Raw genomic sequence first — 24,200 nt, 5'->3', positions numbered from 1 at the left:
TGGGAGGAAACCAGCAAGGAAAAACTGATGTAAATATGGTTAAAATATGTATTGAATGTAATCAGATCAACAATAGCTGCCATACCACGACATATAAGAGATGCAGTGTAGTTACCTCAGTCCATATAAGACAGTGCCATCAGGGTGCAGTCGGATCATACGGTTTTTAACTGTCACACCATGAAGAAAGGACTTCTTGTCATTAAGGAAGTAGGTATCAGGGAGCCAAAGCTGGTCTGCTACACGGTTGTCGAGAGTCAGGTTTAGGTTCAGCTCACCATAGGCCAAACGTTTATCTCGCCAACTCTGCTGGAAATACATTGTGATGGTGTAGTCCTAGAGAGAAAGAAGAATTGCACATGAAGCCACAGGCTAATAACAGTTTGGTTATACACAAGGTCAGGAGCCACAGTAACAAATTAGCAAACATTACTTTTTTTTGTTTTATGGTTATCTTACTGTTTACTGCCCAGCTCGTTGCCCTTCACTTTCAGTATAAAGCTCAGTCACACTAAATGGACCATAAGTATTGTATTTTATTTTTTTCCTCATTAAATACGGAATGCAACCTTGATACTTTGATCAATGACATGATGAAAAGCATGTAGATTCTCCAATTAATATATTATTAATGATAGAAAGTGTCCGGTATTACAATATGAAATATATATGAATAAACAGTCATTATTATAGAATTTAATATACATTTTAACTTATTAGGTGACCCTATCAAAGAAATTAAGATATATCAATCAAGTAATGAACAGACAACACTTTAAGCTGAAGATTTGAATAACTTGAGAGTCATTTGATCCCTCCAGAAGCAAAAGTGATAAAAGACAGAATGAAAGGGTGAAGAAGCACAACATGCAATAGAAAACCATCTCATCTCATCCTGTATTTTGACTATTCTCAAGTCTGGCAGAGCAAAACATTTTTTTTTTTTTTTTTTGCAGAGTAGGGGATTATACTGTAACTGAAATATCATTATTTCTAAATTAAAATATAAATGATCATTTGTTTTCTGTTTATTGTGCAAACCAAGGTTTCATTCAGAAAAAAAAAAAAAAGCAGAATCCTTGTCCACCAACACAGATCAAATGAGTCAGAAACAACCGGCAGTATCTGTGGGTGGGAAGACAGTGAGGGATCGTGTATTTGTGAAAATGTGTAAAATAAAAAAAGATGTTGTGACTTACCATGTTTACTTCTGAGATGGAGTCGATGCTTGCTATGTTGATGCTCATTCCTACGATGACTGGAGGACCTGCAAAAACAAAAGCAAAAACAATGTTACTACACAAATTTAAAACACAAATATTAGATTAAATGGTGTTTTTCTCAAATTAAAATACATTTTTAAGTCAGAAAAAAATTACCTAATTTGTTCCATGAACTATTATATCTAATTCAACCAAAACATTAATTTACACAGCATACAATCCTTAGTCACAATAACATTTAGTTGTGTTAGAAGAACAAATTTAATTTGTCGACTTGACGTAAAATTTGAAGGCAGACCCTTGACTTGAGTTTTTAAGTTGAAAGTTGAAAGAACACATTATTTTGCAGTGTATACTGTTGTTCTTGTGGTGTACAGTGACAAAGCAAATTCAAAGCTGTTTCATAAAGATTCTGTTGCTTAGAGAGTGTATGTAAAACAGAAAGTAGAGCCCAGCACTCATCCATACAATTCATGTAAAGGAAAGGGGAGAGCATACCATGCCTCATTTACATAATTGCACTACATGCTGTAGACATGTAAACAGACAGTCACAGTGACATGTATACTTGGACTATACATAGCCACATAGGAACCAACAGCCGATGGCTTCAGACATAAGCTGACTAGACTCTGACTAGAGGATAAGCCTACACAACAGACCCTAATGAAATAAAAAAAAATAGCAAAAATATTTATCCACAACAAACGTGTGCTTACAATAACCGATGTGAAACTTAAGCATTTACACACAGATGGTAACAACAACAAAGCTACATGCAAGTGTCGCTTTTTTTTTCCCACTCTCTTCTTTTTTTGATACTGTGCGTTCGCCAACAAGTGCAAAATAAAAACTGGCACCCACCAGCCAAGAAGCTGTTATGCTGAAAAGTGGCCTTTGTGCTTCAAAGTGTCTTATTACAAATTCTCCTTCATAGATGTTTATTCCCAATATTAACCATAACACCTGATCCGTTACCCTCACTCCTCAAACCCTCCTAGCCTTACATTGCACTAGTTTTGTCAGGCCACAAACCATGAATTGAAATCTACTCTACTACAGGGTGTACTTGACAATAGATAAGATGGATTGAATTGCTGTTAATGTATATTTGGGTTTGTCCCGTTCTGTACATCTATGCCATTTCTTTCTCTGCCTCTCTGTCTATGTCCCTGACTGGCACAAAACATAAGATGCCTATGATAAGAAAAATAATAAGCTTTCATAGCAGAAGCTAATTGTTTGTTCTTTGCTGTACAGCATTTGTCCTCGCACATCTTCTTAGCTCAATTGTTCTTGTATTTTTTCCCATATGTAAAACTTGAAAAGGTCTTTTTTTCCCTACACAATCTTATCTGCACAATGTAACAGCTGTGAGATGACAACATCTTTTAAGCCATAGTCACGGAAAAAACTGATGGATGTACTGTGTAGCACTGGTTTACAAAATAGACAGTTAAGAAAACACCTTTTTATAGTCTTTCTTTGACCACAGCAGACGTATAGTTTGAAATGCAAAAAGAACAGAAAAGACATTGACAGTTACTGTAGACAGCCTGGGTTACAGATTTGCACAGTTCAGAGACCCAAAGATATTTCTGAAAATGTATAAAAATTCCTATAAACCTAATCTGTCCAAATGCCTTCACAATGCTGAAATAGAGACTTTAGGTTCATGAAAAGAATACAGTATATACTATATTGCTATGCTGACAAATACAGTCTAATACATTATCATCAATACCTCTCACCATAGTGTTTGCCACTGTAATTGTAATTGTTTTTTTTTTTTAAGTAAAGTAAGTGAACAATACAAAAATATTAATCAGCATTTCAGAGTGTACCCATGATCTAGAACAAATACAAACTAGACTTGAATGAGAATATGATGGAGGCAAGAACATTGTTGAATAAGCCTTAAACATGTGGTGTAACATGTATTTGTATTCATGCTTGAGCAGGCTCAGATGCCCTCTGAGGTCACGCTGCCAGGATCTGAAGCAACCGCTGGACGCAGGACTGTTGAGTCCATGCCTACACTGAAACTATTCTCAATAAATCCTATTGCACCTCATTCACAGGGGATGAAGCCTTACCTTAAGTACCATTCCATTAAATGCATGTAAAAATCATTTAGACCATGCATCCATGGTCCAACTTAACTGTAGGTATAATATATAATTATATAGGAACACTTACACATACAGTACCACAAAAGGGCTGGTCACAAAACACTGAGCCTCCAGATGAACTGTGTGGTGGGCAATAAAGGAATATTTTAGGTAGATATAGTTAGCTTCTATAAATTAGTTACCATAATAGAGTCATTTGTAAGCTGTGCTCTGACGGACACTGTACACTATGCTGCACTGTCCTGCATCACCCTAACCATCCTGAAGTATTAGCATCAGGAAATGCTCCCCTGAGGCCCGAAGGCAGACAGTCGTGACTGTACTCCTCTATGACATCACAGAGTTAAGAGATGTAGTATGTGAAATTCCTACTGTACGAGTGGCATGTTTCTGTCCGCATGCAACACTACTGAATGCACTTCTGTGTGTGAATGCTGACAACTAAAAGAAACCTGAAGCTATGATGGCGTGACACTGACTGAAATCAGTAACCACTGCGTCGTTGCACCCTGATTTATGCCCAAAGACCACTTCTTCCTAACATCCTGGACATATTGGTTAATTATGATGTTTCTCTTGAAATACTGTTACTAAAATATTAACCAGCAAACCACTTGACCGAAAAGGCCAATCTATCCCCTCTCTTATACTCTGTAATTTGATTCCCCCCAACGCACACTTCTCCCACCACACTAAATGCCCTGAAGCTTTGTCATATTCCCTGACCCATCTCTTTCTAAAAAAAAAAAAAAAAAAAGGAGGGAGTGGGTAGGGCCATTTTCCATCGCACTTTGTGAAGGCAACCAGTAACAGTTTTCCCCAGAGATGTCAGAGTACATTTATTCGCTAGATGAAAACAGAAAGCACCAAATCTCTCCCCATATCTCTCTCTGCATACTTTTGACCCTGCTTTAGTCAAACACAGACACTCGCTTTGTCACCACAGCTTTCTCAAAATAAAACTGCCACTTGCACTTCACAATTTGCAAAAAAGGACAACGCTCATCTTGAAAAAAAAAACAAGCAAACAAAAAAAAAAACCTTATATCTTTAAATAAACATGTCTCTCCTAATTTTCAAAACTTAAAACATTGAATTGCCAGTGAGAGAATCGTAACGTTCTCCGCTTTCCACTACGACTCTGAGAAACTGTAGTTTAGAAAGTGTGCTTGAGAATGTTTAGCATGTGCAACCAAAGTAGTTGTAAATTGCTGAAGCTGCTCTTTAAATAGCCCCCAAAAGTAAAAGTTTGAAAAGTAAAAGTTGCCTTCTGAGGTGTCACGGACCTAAATGTTCTTATAAATAATGGGAAACACCCCCTTGTTAATGATCATATAACTGCACTCTGAAACTAAAGATTATAACATTTACATTACATGATTCCTGAGGGGTGCTGCCTCCCTGATGATCCCCATGGTAACTGCTTATGATTACTACATCATCCTCCTCACACGAACACCTCATCTGGGCTGGTGTATGGATGATTTAAGCAGTTCAAGAAATTATTAGCATAGTTGGGAACTTTGAAAATCACAATAGCTGCTGCGTCCAGTGTGAATTCACTAGATGGTTTAAAAAATCATCCAGCCATGCATCTTGCTGCGCTCATCATGTTCTCACTCCTTGTTGACCGGTGCTTGTTTTATTTAGCCTAGCCGCCTCCTCTTTTGCTTATTGTCCTCTCAACTCAAACAATGTGTCGTCACATTCAACTTCCAGTCTAACAGCCTTATCCAGCCTCAAGGCAAACAAACTAAAGTGATGTAGTGGGCGGTGAGTCTGCCCTATTTCATGTTTTCCTTGGTAACAGCATTTCATGTCGAAATAGCATACAGTAGGTTCAGTGCTGAGGGAGTGGCCCCCAAAAGTCCTGGAACTTAAATATCCTCTACTTCCCATGGTGTAAGTCAATGAAATCTGAAATGTGGCAAATGCCACCTACACCCTGTAAAGAATGCTGTTTGCAGGTTGTCTTAAATATCTAGTTAATGTGGTTGTCCTACTTATCAGAGGTTAAGCAGTTGGGTGCTAAAGATTCTAGTGTACATCAAATAGTTGTCCCTTAATGATTCCAGTATATTAAAATATGTAAATGCTGCATGCTGTTTCAGATGGCTGCCAACATTACATACATACCCCCTCACTAATACAGTAAGCAAAGCATCATTGAATTGTGAATTTGAATTGAATTTGGCCACAAAGAACAGGACACACCAGGCGCATGTCCTGTGCTTGACAGTAGCAGGCTTTTGCAGATGCTATTGCAGTGCAGTATTTGTGCGCCAGAGACTGCGCAAAGAAGATAAAAGAAAGGCAAAGCGGGTTTGTGTAATTCCTTTATCATTCTAATAATGTAAAAATTACCACATGGACAGAAAGCATGTGTGCATTTGATCAAGGCGGAGACCGAGCCAAAAGAATGCAGAGAGAGTCGGAGCTCCCCTGTGAGATCCATGGCTTGTGGTTTGTTTTTTGGCAAATTAGACATTTGGCAAGCCTCCAAAAGGTATAACATTTATTCTTGGACAACGAACATTGAAAACGTTGGACTTAAAATTTCTAGTGATTTCCATTGAACATATCCTCAACAAAGACAATATGCAGCATAAGAAAAACTAACAATTGAAAGTGAAATGTCTGATCAGACTGGGATCTAAGTACAAAAGGGCAGCATAATGACTGACCCCCTCCCTATTTTTACTGCTTATAAATTTCATATTTTAAAAAATGAAGCAGCATAAATTAACAGCAAACAGGTGCTGACATTAGGTGTAGACTTAATGCTTTTGGCATTTCTGGGTTGATTCTTTTCTTGTGCGAAGAAAAATTAGTTGAGTACGCATCTCGCCTTACATGAACATGAGTGCATAAAATTTAAATGAAGAGGCTCTTACGCGAGGCGAAATAAAAAAGAACGGTATAGCAATCTTTCATGATGTTTAGTTTACATACAAAAGTGAGGAATAGCAACATTTATTAGTAATTTGCTTCAGTCCTGACTATAAACAAGTAATAACATTATATAATTAAACTGAGGACGGTGACCACAGGTCCTGTCAGTTGTAAAGCCCTCTGAAAACACCACTCTGCCTCTTATATAAAAAACTCTGATAATCAACCCATTGCCTAGCAACAGACAGCTCCATAGCAACTCTGCAGCATTTTCCCTACAGTGTTGCAAGAGAAGCACGATGATTTATCAAGTCTGGGTTTGCTGTTGTTTTCAATGGCGAATGCTCTCGTGAAACCATTTTCTCCAGAAATGAACAAACGGTTAATATGTTACATCCCAGACTGTCGCCCTGCATTTATTTATCCATTTTGGCAGAGAGAAGCCAAACAGCACCGAATTAATGCAGAAAGGCTCAATTGCCAAAGTGTTTTTTAAAGGCACTGACTCTGACCAAAGACACATGGAGTAACCACCAAGCCCTAAAATGCAGTGACTATAGCAGCTCTGCTGAATTAACTTCCATTATTGTACTCGTGTGCACGTATTCAACATCTTTACTGGTGATTTTTACAAAAATGATCACTGAAATACACATATACTTTGGCTGTGATCTATTTATCATAGTAATTACAGAGTTTAACCTTGAGCCCTATTATGTATTTAAATTCAAATACAATTATATTTTTATTTATAGGCCACAACTAGTTCTACATGATTATTCATCATGCATCTTCAAAACCATGAAGATCAGCACAAGCTCACACAATGACTTATGTTTGATGCACAAATCACCAACTGCTGCTAACAACTCTCCACCACCAGCATTTTATATCCATTTTCTGTACATGGTTGCGCTCAAACGTGCGGGGAGCTGTAGTGATCCCTATGTCCCAGCATGCATTGGGCGCGATGGACAGGTCACTAGTCTATCACAGGGCTAACACACATACAGGCTGACAAGCACGTTCACACCTTCAGGCAATTTAGAGTTTCCAGTTGACCTAACCTGCATGTCTTTGGACTGTGGGAGGAAACTGGAGCACCCTGAGGAAACCCACACACCCAGACATGCAAACTCCACACAGAGAGATCCCAAATTAGAACAGATTGGCAAATTTGATCCCAGGACCTCGTAGCTGTGAGGTGTCACAGCTAGCTTCTGAGACACCACACAACTTACGATTTAAAGAACATTTAAAAGTATTTTCCAAGTACTTCTAATACACATTTTGAGGCTGAGCGCAAAATGTATGCGTGACTATCTCTTCTCCAGTGTGGCCCCTCTGTAACCATTGGAAACCACTTTCAAAATAAAGTGCCTGCTGTCTTGCATGGGAATAAAGCAGGTAAAATATTAGAATAGTATGATATAACTGCATTACTGTGATCCGTGTACAGCATGTAGCTGCGCATTTGTCTCATAACTGGACATTTAACTATTGTTTTTTCCATTTGTCCATTTACAATACAGTAACAAAGCACTTAAAACATGAAAGGATTGTCGAACCAAATAAGCTTTTAGCTCTATTTCTAAAACAGCACAGTTTTTCACCTTCTGTGCACGTCAATATGAAAGAGCTCATGCACAATGCAGGTTAAGACCTTTTGTGCTTTTAACATGATTAATGTGAAATTTGATGTTTTTCTGTTGCACAGCACAGAAACAGAAAAAAATCATTAATCAGGTGTAATTACCAATTCCAGACAGCAAAGTTTAGACTTTCAATCCTAGTGCAGCTGAACATGTCAAACTGTAGTGTGTGCTGCATGCAGCACAGCATTACATGGAATTGATGATTATAATAAGCAGCAGTGTGACTGATAAGGCTCATGATGTATGGAGATGGTGATGTCCAGGCCGGGACGAAAGGCACACAAGAGGAGCAGTGCTGGTTATGAATTGCCTGGCATAACAGTCAAAGTCCCTATTTTATGTTTGTCGTATGTGCATTTTTCTAACTAGACTATGTTACTGAAATACATTTCATTGTGGCAAAACAATGTTAGAAGGAATATATTTTACAATGTTACATTGAGCTTACATTATAAAATGTTATTTGCTGTATGGTGAACTGCTGCTTCTTCTTATCATTAGCATTCTACTTAATTGCTTACAGTATGTTGTTGTATTCAAGTCTCCCTTTAAAACAAAGTCTCAGTCATAATCGTATTTTCCTGATTAAACAAAGGTTTTGTGGCAGAAAATTTAATCTTACTGTATAAAATACTACACAACTGCTCCGGGTATAGAACAGTAAACCGGACAACTATGGACAAAGAAACAGCATGTTGAGATAGTGATAGCTAGTGAATAAAGGGAAATTATTAAAGCAGCTCTGGCACAAGCAGTGAAAAAGGGACAGTAGGAAAGGCAAAAAGAAAATGATGAGGTAAAACAGGAGAGCAGAGGCAGTACATCACAGGAAGTCAGAGAGACAGAGGATAAAGTAAAGGTGGCCTCATCTTATTGTCCTATCCTGTCACAAACCTCAGACCTGATATATGAAACCTACTTAAATTCCGCACCAAAAAGCTACATATGAACAATGCTTCCTACTTACATACAGAGATTTTGTCAGTGAATTATGAAACACTGCACATATTACCAGTGAACAATCTAACTCATAAATCACAACCCGAAGAAGAAAGTCGTTCAAGTACTCTAAAACAAGAACAAGTAAATAAGAAGGTTTAGTCTAAATTCATTTTTCACATAAAATGCAGATAAAATGCATAAAGTTAATGAAAACATAATGTCTGACAGGCTTAATAATCAGCCTATTAAGAGAAAATATGCAAACATGGAAGTAAACTCAGAAAATGTCAAACAAAAAGCTTTAACACGTGATTTGCAGCAAAATAGATTTGAACAAAGCAAAAATCTCTGTGATAAGCTGTAATGTATTGCGCAGAGGACATGCACAAGATGAGCCGTTAGCCATGTGTTCTGTTTTAAACTAGAATGTGAATAAAAAAATAAAGGATTAAAGATTGTTAAAGGTTGATTTCTTCATCCATGATGACAAAAAAAGGCAGCATGACCACTGACAGTTTGATACTTGAGGACAAAATGTACTCACTGCAGGATTTTATCCTGCGACCATCAGGAAGCTGTTGGCTAAAGAAGTGTATAATTCATTTAATAGTCCTTTATGCTCCAACTTATAATTTATTCACTTACAGACCTAATTTATTCAACAGGTCACAGATAGACAGTGTGAGTAGATGCCTTTATATAAGCTATCTTATATGCTCATGATTATAATAAAGTGAACATTTAAAAAATGAGAGAGACAAAGATGCTTCAATATGCAATTAAACATGCATATTTTTACTCTGAAATAAACAGCTGCCTCTGTCTCTTTCCACTGATGCCTCAAAGTTAATATCCCGAGTAACCATGTGCAGTAAATTTCCTCAGTAGCATGCCATGTATTGGTGAGTCCTTCTGAAGCGGCATGCATAATTCTATCAACCTGCGGTAATTAGGTGTAGATCCTCCTTAGCCATCATGTCTAATGTCTCAAGAGAGCAGGATTCATCAATTAGTTCTTTATTAATATATTCATTTGTGACCATTACAAACAAATAGGGGATCATGTTGTCAGCTGCCATTTTGACTGAATCCATGTTAAAATGACCTTTCAACTCTTTTGTTCGGGCTCTAAGAACAATTATACTGACCTGTTTATGTGGTTGTAAGAATTTAAACCACCGGAGACTTGGATGACCCGCAACATATGGCCGTGAATCTCTCTATGTCATTAATCTTGTGTCCTCTCCTCTGTGTGCTAAAATCTACCACTGGGATTTTGATGTTGTTTAACATACATATACAATACTCCTAAAGTGCTGTTGCAGTGAGGGAGATGGGAGTAATGTAACAGGAAGTTTTGTGCATGTTAAACTAAAAACCATGTAAATCTCACTACTTCCTGCTCCCCGCCTCTCCTTCATTCGCTGGGATCTAAGTGCATTCGCTTCATTTATTTCGCACGTCAAACGACGATGCACCAAAGACACTGAGAAAGTCACATTGTGCAGGTCAGATAAAAATAAGAAATTTCGAAAAATAATCTCTCAACATGACAAACAAAAGTAAACAGTGCTGAGTACCAGCCTCAACTAACAAACTGCTTAAATGTAAAGATGGGAAAGTAAACCGAGGCAGACCAAACGAACAAAGAACTGGAATCAAAAGCAAACGTGACAGTTTGTGTTCAAAGAAGAAGGAGGAAGGAAGGAGATGGCGAGAAATAGACAAAGTGCGTTGTGCTACCAGAGGAAAACTTCAATCAGCTCGGCTCATCAGTCACTTGACACGCGCATGTACGACTGTATCTGAACTGTAGAGGCATGTGACCTCACAGGCAAAATGGATGAATCCATTGCACATGGGATCCTCCGCTTTTAATGGAGACCAGTCAGATCTGAATTAAATGAGCACTTTGCAGGTATTAATGAAGGCAGGTCCAGTAGATGTTCCACTCCAACTAAAGATAAAGTCTGTCTGACACATGCGGCAGTTATGCGGTAAAAAGGACAGAACGTCCGGCTATTTGGAGATCATCTGATTGTAGACGACATCAGCATAAAAACAGGTTGACACAATAATGTAATTTCTAAATGTTTGTAATGTAGGCTTTGATTGATACTGATGACTCAGTAAGAGCTGCAGTAAATGTACTGTACCTGCAATGTCGAAGCCACAATGTTCCCGTCCAACACACACATCCACACATGTACACACACATACACACACACAGAAAAACTTGATTATAAATGTTGAATTATGAATGAGTGGGTTTAAAAAGAAGTTATTATGCACGATTAGCCCAGCTGGTATTCCAGTGTGGTTACTGGCAATGTAACGATAAACACCACACAAGTGTGTGACATGCGCCATGTGAGTCTAACAGGTATGGATCTATGCTAAATCATAACAGTTTAATTTTATTAACTTTAAACCGCCACTTTAAAATCAAAAGCAAATAAAACCACTTGGGCTTGAAAATTGCATTACTGCACTGACTATGTTGCTTAAATATTATAAACGTGACAAGAAATGGTATTAAGGTTGTTTACTATACCAGAATACCTCGATGTGCAGTATCACAATTACAGTAAAGCATGGTTATGTCAGTAGTTGAGCATACACTGATTTAGAAACTGAACTCTAAACATCTACACCATCCCATCTAGTTTTTTTCCTTCAGTTCTGTATGATGCACACATCATTTTCATGTTGAAACCCGTTTTATACGGCAGGCCATGGGAGTTCAATAATGAAATGGGCTTTTAAGCGTGCTTCCCGGTAGTAAGGATGACAGCATCTATCTCCAGATGCTGTAAATGACATTTCATTCCTTGTTTATCTGTGTGAAACAATTGGATAGCTGCTGAATCTTGCCCTTGGCCAGCCTATCTTGGCCCTGTCAAGGGCACACCTCCCATCAATCACTGCAGGTTCAAAAAGTGAGTCACTGGGGACCTGCGGAGACAAAAAAAGGCAGAAAAAAATGCCCTGCATGCAGGATGCCTCACCAATGTCTGACCCAGGGTTTTTCTTCTTTTTTTTTTTTTTTTGTACTTTGCAGTCCACTGCGATACATTCTGGTTCAATTCTTTCAGCATTTTTCTCCTTCATTTCAAAGTTGCTGAAAACAACACTTTGAACGGGAAGATGAAGTATGTCCTTTCTCCTGCACGCTATCTCTCACCACCCTTGCCCCCCTCTGTCTGCCTACATACACACCTCATTTAATTCAAATGGAAAATCTAAGTGAAGGGAAAAGCGTCCTGCTTGAGCATTTTCCCGTGTTTCCTCTGTAATAAATCACTGGCCGTCATCAGGATAGATATCACTTGTACAAGCCCCAACATCCATCCTGGGTTTCTGACAAAACCCTCCTGTTTTGCGCTGAATAGGCATTACGTTGAGACTGAATTACGATGGCCTGTGGTATCAGCTTATATGCAAAGCAGACCACCATTTAACATGTAGCAGTGCACAGACTAAGAGATTGTCTTCAGTATTGCAAAGTTGTCCACTTGTCTTGATAGAACTGCTGCCATTCATCATTTAATAGCTGTGTCTGCCAAAATGCAAGTTGCTACGTCTTCCACACATAAATCAGTGGTCATGTTCACAGAGAGTAGAAATATTACGTGGGAAGTGATTTCTGGTAACAGCTGCACAAATATGTGAGCAGGATTTAGTATTTATCACACAGAGCACAAAGGATACCCTAACATTCATTTATCCTATTGATACAGTAGAGTGCATTAGAAACTGAATATGAAGTGCTCCAGACTCTCCATTTCCTGTTGGGTCAATTTAGTGTCTCTTCTACTCACCAGCCTCACTGCAACTGATCTGATGTTCCATGGCTACATTTACTGCTTTTCCATTACAAATGAGATCAAGCTGCAGCTTGGACTCATTTGGGTCAATGGAAAATGAGATCAGTAAAACTCAGGCTGCATATGGCAGACAGGGATAGGTGACCATACTGTGGTGACATGGCTGCAGGCTGAACTGGCACCAAGCTGCATTAGACTGGTAAAATGAACGGCGTCTGCAGCCAGAGATCAAGTGCTTACAGTTATGGCCACAAGCTGCCTTACAGATCAAGTCTGGCTCTCATATTCCTGTGGTCCTGGCAGCTATTGATGCTTTTTAATGGGCAAGATCGTTGAACTGCAAAATGTACTACTCTAATGCTCCTTCAGTTGGAACCATTAAAGACTCATGTCAAATTCTTTTACAGGGCATTGTAAAAAAACGTACCCAGCCAAGCTGGAGCTTTGAAAGATGACTTCCTGTCGTGCAGAAATGTGAATATGGTATCAGGAGCATTAGCTCACTATACATTAAAAGTACTTGCACATGGGCCAACTTTGCAAATTTGTTATAGATAGTGTAGTGGTCACATTGCTTCCATCCACGTGGGAGACCAGGGTTTGAATCCCAGCTGTGGGCTACCTCCAGTAGGTCGCTTTGAATAGAAGTGTAAATTTTAATAGTACAAGTACAGTGTCTCGATTCTCGTTACAATTCCTTTACCCAAATTCTGGGTTTATGGCTTCAAAAACTGATGGCGGCATCAAAGTCCAAAGTCCCTTCTGAATATTGACAGTATCACTTTATTCAATATTGCATGCTGCCTTGCTGTATATTTTATATAACTTATATGTATATGTTTAAAATGATAATTACATTGTGAAATTGTAAACATGCTAAATCAGTAATAAATGATATCAGGCCAAAAGATTTTAAATCAGATGAATTCAAGATTTCCAAAATAGTTCAGACAATGTCAAAGTACCTTTGAACCAAATATACACTTAAAAGCACTCAGGACACAGTTCCTTAGTTAAAATATTGTTACAGAACCAAAACCTGTCTTGATATGTGATACCTGACACTGAGAAAAAACTTTGTAGACACATTGGATATTTATGTAAGAAAATCTGACCACATTTTTTTCCATAGCTAGAAAATGTTGACAAAACCCCAGAGAACCCACCAGGAACCTTCATGGTCACCAGGAACCCACCAGGAACCTTCATGGTCACCTCTTTCATCTTTTTTGTTTTATTCTCAGAGGCCCATTAACTGTGATGTCACATTGCTGTGACATTACAGCTCTCAGGCGGGACAGATTCTTTTCTGTCCTTTCCCTCTAAAAGGCACATTAATGAACATGTATTGATACATCTCGTACAGAAGCATTTTCCAACTCTACATGCTGCTCTGAAACCTTATCCAAAATAATTACAGAACAGATTGTCACTTGCAAATTTCAGCACTCACATGGATTTCTAAAATCTGCAGGGCCATCTACACCATTAAACAACAGTTCATAAATCACCCCAGTACAGCACCTTCTGTTAGACGTTCACAGGCTCTTCAGTTTCTTTGTCATCCTGTTTATGCACGTCTACAGTATGCTCGGAAAAATTCATTTTCTCTCTGCTGCACAGCAGACAGAATGCCATTGAAGACACACTAAGCCAGTATCACTGTTTATTACATCAGACAAGGACAAAATGAGGAGGGAGAGTAGCTTAGCAAGGCATCACAGAACTGCATTTGTGCTGATAATCTAAATTATTTTCCATGTTCTGTATAGGAAGAAGAGACAATGTAAATGCTGACATAATCAACAACCACTGGAAAGAAGCTGAATAGAATGAAATAGACTGATACAGCACATACATTACAAATCCAGCTTCCCAAGCAATATACCATCACTATAATGCTCTTTAAACTCAGCTCTTTCATTATATGTTTGTAAGACACTGTACCTTCTCATTACTCTTCTAAGACAACAAAAAAAAAACATTAAAAATATTCTATTTGATACTTTTGTCAACTGTTATCACATAGGTCTACAGTACATATTTAACTAGTAGTTCCAGTTCAGAGAAAACCAAAAATACTGCATATGGCAGCAGCATTATCTAACAATTCACAACTGAACTGAACCTGACTTTTTGGTTACTGTCAACTTTGTGCTCTTTACATTTTCAGCTCTTGTGTTTGAACACATTTTGCTATGTGCAAGTCAATATACTTGCCAGTAAATAATTTTAAAATAGCACATTCAACTGTATGTATTGATAAAGGTTTGTGGTGCAGAGTGTATGCATGTTCACAGCATTTACGACACGTCACCCTTCATGCTTTGTTAATGGTGGAAGCTGAGATCATAAAAGCCATCCCAGTGATGAGGACAGTTTGATTTGAAATATGTCCTCCAGAAGGGCGAACGTATGAAGCTGAACCGGTTAGTCTTATCTCTTTCAGCTGATTAGATGTCTTTTCTTCTTATACTGAGGTCAATGAAGGGAATTTCTCATTCCAAAATTCCCAGCATCTCTGCTCATTGGCCTACATGTTTCCGGTTCTCGTGTACAAATCAGCGATGGTGACACAAGCAGCGTCAAAGCACCTGTTTCCTAAGACACTATACAACCATACAGTCAGTAAACAGTAATCTCTCACTTGAGAACGTACAGAAATAAAAAAAGACATACATGCGACCACACTAGCCTATGTAAGTGACATAAATAAAAGACGTCCCAGCTGTTGAGATAAGCAAACTAGCCAGTTTGTCTCATGGCCAGTGGCTGTACTTTTTTAAATCTGGAAACAAGGTCAACTATGTATGAATGGAACAAAAAAGTTGTTTCATGCGCATGGAGCTAATGAGCAGAGAAGACACCAGATGGAATATTGTAAAACTTGTCAAAAGAAATCTCTAAATGTCACATCAGAGGTAACATTATAGGCTATAAAACCAAGAGATAGGTGGCATTAAAATGCTAATGCACTACAAGGTGATACCATATCTGCATGTATGTATCAATAATATGTATTAATTGAGAGAATGAGTCATATTTAAACAGGCCTTTTATGAAACGGATTTAGCTAGGTCATGTATTCCATTATTTCAACTAATAGATTTATTCATTTATATTTTATGAAACCCACATTATCGTATACTAAATCATCCATCATAACATACTGTTGGGATCATGTGTCTGAGACACTATGTGTTATATTTCAAAGGGTTTGTAGATACAAATGTGGGCTCTGGTATTCAGAAAATGCAGTATTTGTAGTTCTTGTAGTGGCTTAAAACTTGACAGAATAATAACCATTTGATGCAGAGGCGTGGAAGGTTTCCAGCGCTCCTGAATGCTACTTGTGTGTGCATGCGTGCAACGCTGTGTCAAAAACAGAAAGTACAAAAAAGGTGAGATAAAAGGCAGCATACATGAATTATTGTTTCAATTAGTGTTTCAATAGTACCGGGTTTGTTGATGCCACCAGTGTATAGATACAGGACTGGTGCTGTTATCTAGAAGCTCTAGCAAAGTCACAAGCTCAGACCTCCGGTCATGTCATAGGCAAAGACGGTTTCAATGCTAGAACGTGACACACCGCTCTGCCATCTTGACAATAAATCAGACAATGTCCCTCTAGGTCTGGATAACTCCAAGTAGCTCACTGTCATCTGTGATATGAAGCAAAGAGAATATTTAACCTGGGACTGTGCTGGATCTGTGCTCATCTTCTTAAGCCCTCTTTCTGGATGAACTTCTTGCTCTGCAAAACGATCAGGGGCATGATCTGTTGTCTCAAGTGAATGTTATGTGAATGAATGTCTGTCACTGTGGTATCACAAACAACTTGTTGTGATGGGACCATTAATCAACTTGATCTACAATTCCAGGGAAAGATGAAAAAAAAATCTGGTGAACTCCAACTCAGGCCAGACGAGGTTGGCCAGTCCAAATCATGTAAGGGATTGGGGAGGTAATTGTTTTATTTGCAGAATACTGAAGAGCTGACTAATGTTTTGTTCCCTACCTTTTTGAGTGTGCTGGGCCTCCAGACACAAGCCAACAGAAGGAAAGACCCTTTTGTCACGACATGTACTTAATCTATTTTCATGTATTTTCTTGCAGTTACAGGGAAGTAAAACCATTCTGGTACTTCATAGGATGCATCCATCTTCCAGACAAAGTTTCTGCCAACATAGGACTTATTGGACCGCTTATGGGCCATTTCCTTTCCATTTACCACCTAATTATTTTCAGTTTATGAGGCAAACCCAATAGGTTCTCTGTTCTTGACCTGAGTTCAAAACAATTCTCAGGATTGGTGACCTCCTCGATGGCTGTGATTTTATCCTCCGTTGGCACCAAGCATACTGTAATGATTTAGATTCCTAATTATGTCACAATATGTGCCTAAAACATATTCATCTTTCTCTTGAGGTACAGCCAGGTATTCAAAAGACTCTGAACCAGGTTTGCAAGGTGCTCTTCCATTGTGGCCCTGGCAATCAAAATGTTTTCAATGTGCATGTGGCGAATGAGCAGTCCCTTGGTACACAGTGTCAATTGTTCACTGGAAAATGGTGGGGATGGATGCCACAAACATTAGGCCATGTGTGGTCAAGCATGTCCTTTGAAGAGCCAACAGTCTGATTACCTCAGTGGGTGATATACTGACAAGCACTTTTACTCTACTTGTACAGTGCACTAATCAAATTCTTTGGTTGGCCAGAAAACCTGCAGCCTTTCCGTGGCACATGGTTGACCACTAAGTGGTTGCTCCCTTGTCTCTTAATGTCGGGCTCATTAATTACTCACACAATAGTTTCACCCACTTGGGAAAATACTCTCCATATAATTTTCTACTCAGGGCACAACCTGGGCTTGTAAAAGTGTGCAGTAGCATCTGGAATGATGTGGAGCTTCACATTAATACAACTGAGGAGGCCTATGTCCTGTTTCAAAATGTCACTGTTTCTATGGATATAGTGATGCACTTCGCGCAGACCTGTCTTTTTCATGCTCACCATTTGCTAAAACATCCCTTGAAATCACCATGGGTTTGTGTGATTTTTTGTGTGCATTATTATTAGTATCTCTCCTTTTTTACTTTTTGGGATTGAATGAGTGGCGGATTACATATCCATAGTTTCTTGTAAATCCCCTTGATGACTGAAAGTAATGCCCCAAATCAGTTTCAATGTTCATGACATAGAACCTTGCAGGTCTATCTTAGAGCATGTCACACACAATGCAAAAGTCACCATCATCCAATGCTGGCGTTGTGGACTTTCAAGGAGTGCTCAACCTAGTAGAATAGAATTCTTTATCCTAATCTGTAGACTCATTAGTCCCCACACTATATTGATGGTACATATGCTTGTAGAGACTTAAACTGTGACCGACCATAGTTAGAACTAGAAACTGGAAATCTGTCTCAAATTCTAGCAAAAATATACATTAGACATTGTTGATGGAGAAAAGGAACTAATCATTGTTTTCCCGTTCCTCAAATGCATTTAGATGAATTGACATGTTTAACAAGTACTGAAAAGTGATGGGTCAATATTGTCTGTAAAGGTATTTCTACCTTAAACAATGAAACTTGATGACAGAAGTTTCATGTTGACAACAAAGGCAGCATAAAATGCAAAATAGTTTCCTTTATTCCCTTACAGCACATTTCCACTTCAGCTATTAGAGTAGTATAAAGTAACGGTACTCTACCATCAATTACTCTCTAATTGCTATCATACAAAACTTGTTTAACCAGGTGTGCAATGCTCTTATTACCCTGCTAACTCTAAATCTGTGTAAGGCATCTGCAGCTCTATGGCCATAAGCAATTTATAAGGAAGTTACAACCAATTCTTATATCCAATATTATCCAAATTCACAGTTTATAGTTGGTAACAGGAGAGAAGAAATGCGTACAGTGTTTGAAACTGGTGCAAACATTAATATATTTTCTAAAAAAGTACAACTGCTGTCATGCAAAATCCCAAATAATCAGTTCAAAGCTCTGATTCTTCCAGGTTGACTCATAGATCAATGAGAGAAAGAAGGCAGCATCTGACTGGAGTGTCTGCAGATTGAGCTTTTCATCTGGATACACAGCTGGAAGGCTACCACACATCACTAAAATGGTAGGAACGTCCACTATTCAAATCACAAGCTTTTGCCCACTGATGTACACCTTCGACGTTGTCTATGTCGGTGTTAGTCAGGCTATTAGGAACCACCGTCAGTGTCCAGCATTGTGCTAAATTAAAGTCCTCTTTGTTAAATCTCAAGAGCTAAAGGTCGTCAGCAGTTGTGTCATGACAGAAGTAGCTGACTGATGTTGGAAATATCAAGACATGATGGACTACAGCTCCCTGGCCTGGGGGCAAAGCACAGCCACTCTCTGCCTAGGATACTCACTCTGTAACACTTGCTCTTCCCAATTCCACTGAAACCTGACACACAATTCTGGGTTATTAACAACAAATCTTTAAGAAATACCATGATAGATATTAATAGTTAATTAATAGCTTAATATAGATCCAGAATAAAAAAGCAATCCCTCAATCTATCTTTGCTTTGTTTGCATTTGAGTGATATTTAATATTTGGCAAAGCGACTGTGCCTTGCTAGCTGCTATTTACCCAACTGAAACAACCTGCAAAAAAAAAAAAAAATTCTTAAATATGAAATGTTCAGTGCTATTGTTGAGCATTATAAGCAGTTTTCAGCAGTTAAGAACAAAGTGAATGAGTCATTTCTTTGTTGCCTGCTCTCGTTTCCTTCCACAGAATCTATGAAACAACTCCGTGATGGCAACCCTCCAAAACACTGAACGAAGACGTAACCTCCACTATAACATATTTTTTACAATGGCCAACATCAGGCTAACGTGTTTTGGCACATAAGCTTTCATCAGAGCATCTGTTTTTGGCAGAGCATCCAACCAGCGGAAGGTTATAAGAGGAGATGCACCTGCTATATGTTTTTCACTGCTTGCTCTCATTCACATCAAGTGTGGTGTAGTCACAGGACTGACAGACTGCTGCCTGCAGCCTATTTATAAAATTAGCTGTGAATAAGATGAACTCAATAAGAACACTAGAAATTGAAAGATCTGTTATAGATTATAATAAATGAAACATATATAATTGGCACTGAACTCAAACATACTCAGAATACTAAACATATTGTGTTATTTATTGTTGCAAAAACGTGTCACAGTGAATTAGCAGATGTATCTAAAGTACTTGAGGCAATGCACATCATCACGTCTCATGTATTCATTACATGACTTTGTTTAATGTGGCCCAGTCTTCTTAAACATAGCCTGGCTACGTGACATATTCACATTTTTCTCAGGTGAGTCATGCAACAGTGTGTCTCTAGCAACGATAGTGTAGTTTTTCAGCATATGTATTAAGATTTTATATGTATATATTATTACATCAAACATACAGCTCCATAAAAAACACAAGCGAATGATGGAAAAAATTGTGGGATGATTGTGAATTTTGAAAGCATGGAGCTTTTCAATTAAATGCATCAACATGATATTCAGACACAGTGGAGCTGGGACAAATTTAACGTCAACAGACGTTCTATTATGTTATTTCCACATCACACTTTGTTAGTTTGGCCTGGTAGGGAGCCACCTACTTTGCTCTTTTTTTTCCATACACTAACTGCAATAGTTAAATTTAATACAAAAGGTTAGGGTTAGCGTTTCGAACGTGATGGAGTCCAGATTTATAGGCACAATCTTACATCCTGTATTAAATTAAAGCTACCACTAAGGCCATCACTCAGTGCTGAGTTATGATGTCATCAGTATGTGACCTTGCACAGACCAGGTTTCAGATGTTAAGGCAAAAACAGTATCAGTCATATGCATCATCAGTATAGTAATGGTGCCGTGATTAATTTACAAACATTATTTTCAAATCTTTCATTTTACATTCAAAATATCTCCATAATTAGAAAAGTAGCTGGCAACAGGTGTCCATGCTATTCAACATCCTTCAATTTATAGACAGCCTCACATCTATTGTGGTTATATCAGCCAATTCAAGCATAGCTTCAGTAAAACAATCAACCCAGTGACACACACAAATCACTTGTCCCCCACGCCTTCTATTTTGAGCAATTATCAAAATACCATTTTTCTAATGAGCGGATGTAAAAGATGCACTGTTTCCAATAAAAGTTAATGGGGCAGGCTTTACCCGATCTGCAAATGAAATGCTCGGAAGCACAACTATAATACAGAGGGGCTATAAAATATATTTTATCAGATTGGGATAAAAAAATCAATACATTCACTGGTCCCGACTTCAGTGTTCATCTCTATGTGTGTCCTACTTCTTGAGGAGCAGCCATCTTCCATATGTGAATAGATAATAAGTAATGACATGGTAGTAGTCACTTCAAAGCTACTCCCTATATTTTGCCACAGGAAAACTCACAGATTTCTAAGGAATGACTCATAAATAGCCATCTGCACAAACCTTCACTTGTAAACACCCTCCAACAACAGCTGGAGCCCCCAAAACAGATGCAGTGCACAATACGTACCTCCAAAATCCGGCCTTAAACGGATGTCATATCCCTTCAGCAACTTGTCCACAGTGGTCTTGGCCACAGACATTCCGGTGCTTCCAGTGGAGGAGCTGAGGGCAGAAACCACAGGGTTAAGAACCATTTTAACGCCATGTTTTAAAGGATTGTCTGATACATTATTTTGTTTCTCTGATTGATTACTGCACATATTGTGTTCTCAATGCTGATTCCATGAACGCTACTTTTGCAGCCCCTATGTCAACATGGCGAGGCTTAAACAAAGAGAACGAGAGGGTGAGGGCATTAAACAACACATGAATTTATCCATGCCTGCATCCCAGTCACTTGTATATAATACCTTGACTATTACTGACATCCTATTTAATAGTAAAAGCATGCTAACTCTGTCGTCATGAAAAGAAATTTAAAATGTGTCTTGTCCAGGCTTTTTCCACCTGTAGCCCCACCTGCAGTACATGCACATGATGTACATGATGATACAGTTGTAACGCATTTTGTTGAAGAAAGTCCATCAATTTAGGAGTCCAATCATGCTTGTGTGCATGTTTTAAACCAGTCCAGCATTATAACACAGACTCTACTCATACTGTCAGAGCACTGTCAGTCTGAGCCTGGAGACAGACTATTCCCAGGAGGAATATATAGTCCACGCAACTCTGACACACACCTATAACACTGCCACAACCTGCATCACCTGACAGAGAACCGGCTCTCCAGCTGAGGTTCCACAGACGGGGTGAATTGAGTCTAAGGCGAGTAAGTGGGTTAAAATTGCTCCCTTGATAGGAGCACTAGCCCTTGGCTCAGCCAGGGAAACACTGTTCAATTAGCTCATAGGTAGTGCAGCTGTTCATCAAGCTGGCCATTTCTAGGACTTGTGGGTTTGACACCTGAGAGCATCATTATGAGGGAAAACCACTGAGAACTGAAACACATGCAACATTATACCCGTTCATCTGTTATTCAGGGATATCTTAATGGACCACAAATGTGAAAAAAGTGCAAGCCAGTCCCCGTTGAGCACTTAAATCTTTTAACTGAGGCTGTTGGTTACTGCAGACAAGTAGGAGGAGCAGGCCACAAGGGATATATATGTATATATCAATATATAAGTGTTTTAATCAACAGAACAATAAAAGAACTGATCAGGAGATTCTGCCTGTGAGGATGTTCACGTATGCTTGAAGGCTTGTGCTGTAATTCACACTGTAAACATTACCCTGCCTGGACGAGAGCTTATTTATTGAAACGTTAAATCTTCTTCCCTGCCTCCCATCAGGAGAGCAAACAGCAGATGATGACCTGCTCGGATTATTGTTCGATTCGCATTGATTTGGTTCCGGTCAATGCAAGCAGCAATTAAGATGACCACACGAGCAGTATGTGTGTGCATCACTTTACATTTATGGAGATGAAAAATAATGACGGCTTCCAGGGCCGATTGACAGCAGCTCTGTCGCCTCATGCATCTATACCACAGCGTAATCAATCGATGATCGATGCATCATATCAGCTGTGGGCAAAGCCTCCTGCAGCCTCCTGGGGAACCGACATATAGAGTAGGATCATACTGGAAACAGCACTACTAAAACACATATGCATACATCAACATGATGATATCGGGAGCAGGTTCTACGTTTCACAATAGGCTCGATATCGTGCATGCGCATGTTTTACTCTTGCGCGCGCCACAGCAGCGTCTAATAGAGCATATATCCTAATAAATAGGCCTGGGTATGCCCTTAATGCGATTTGCCACATCCCAGGCTCTTATTGACCGGCAATCACATCTATTGGTGTGAAAGTTTTTTTTTTTTTCTATCTATTTTCCAAGCGACGTTTTCTTACCTTTGAACAAAGCATACGAAGGACAAAGCCGCCAGAGCAGAGAAAATTCCACATAATTTATCTTCTTGACGACCCAACATCTCCACAAATCCTTGGATATAGTTTCTATAATCCAACCAGTCCAGTGGTCCTCCCGAAAAATGCACAAAGTAAAAACTGGCAATCAAAAGATAATTGCCTTTTTGGAAATGTCGAATAAACTAGGCTACATCTACGCATGCGATGTCTTCATTAAAATAAGCTTCTGGAATTTAATTTAAAAAAAAAAAAATCTCCTAATTGGCCCCCGCTGTTTTTTTTTTCCCCAGCTATGGAAATCCGTGCAGGTCACAGAGCCCCTCGACCAACACCAGAAGATCAGACATCTTGCTCAAGGAAAAAAAAAAACAGCAAACACAATACTTTAAAAAGTGATGACAAGTATTCTTCCTGTTTAAAAAACAAACAAAACAAACGCTGGCATGAATGACTGAGCAGCAGCCGCTTGGTGATCAAATTGGTGGATGAAATTTCCCAGTCCAAATCTGCAGGAGAGGCATGGTTCCAGCGATGGCTCCGGCGCCAGACTATTCCAACAACGTGATGTTTGTTAAAAGATATTTGTTTGAGCTGGAAACGCTGGTCGGCTGAAAGGGAGCGGTGGGTTTCTTTTACAAAAAAAAGAAAAATGAAATTTTCATCCCCCCCCCTTTTTTTTTTTTTTTTTGTTTTTTTTTTTTTTTTCCTCCTTCCCGTTGCTGCTGCTGATGATGTAGATCAGCGCAAAGTCACTGAGGGGAAAATGCACATTGAAAAAGCACTGGGTAATATCTGATGCAGACGTCAGAGCAGGCTATATCACTCCTCTGGTGGAGTGAAAAAAAAAAAAAAAAAAAAAAAAAAACTAGATGCCGAAAAATATGGATGCCCCCTGATACGCCAAAGCATTCATCACAACGTCGGATTTGTGATCAAAGATGCAAACCTATCTGACAAGTCCACTTGCCTCCGCTGTCCAGCCTTTAATGGCGTTTAAACGCGTCAGTGTGGTCCGCTCGTCTTCTCCTCGAAACACTGAACAAATGACCGGAGAGACATGATGAGGAACTCTTGTCTCCTTTTTCTCTTGCT

General features: G+C 38.9%; 1 protein-coding gene across 1 annotated transcript in view; it reads right to left on the bottom strand.

The window, feature by feature from the left end:
* gabrb4 (gamma-aminobutyric acid type A receptor subunit beta4) overlaps positions 1-23,191 on the bottom strand; it is a 38,111-nt gene extending 14,920 nt beyond the window's left edge. Inside the window, exons 1-4 of the mRNA XM_026372114.1 lie at positions 23,091-23,191; positions 21,237-21,331; positions 1,200-1,267; positions 116-336 (exon numbers count right to left, since the gene is read on the bottom strand). Of these exons, the coding sequence (XP_026227899.1) occupies positions 116-336; positions 1,200-1,267; positions 21,237-21,331; positions 23,091-23,170 (464 nt within the window). The 5' untranslated portion in view covers positions 23,171-23,191. The remainder of the gene's footprint in view (positions 1-115; positions 337-1,199; positions 1,268-21,236; positions 21,332-23,090) is intronic.
* Positions 23,192-24,200: the final 1,009 nt, after the last annotated feature.

The sequence above is a fragment of the Anabas testudineus genome, chromosome 14 (genome assembly GCF_900324465.2).
Source record: "Anabas testudineus chromosome 14, fAnaTes1.2, whole genome shotgun sequence".
Classification (NCBI taxonomy): Eukaryota; Metazoa; Chordata; class Actinopteri; order Anabantiformes; family Anabantidae; genus Anabas; species Anabas testudineus.
Note: the sequence above shows the minus strand (reverse complement) of the source record. Positions and strands in the feature narration are given on the sequence as shown.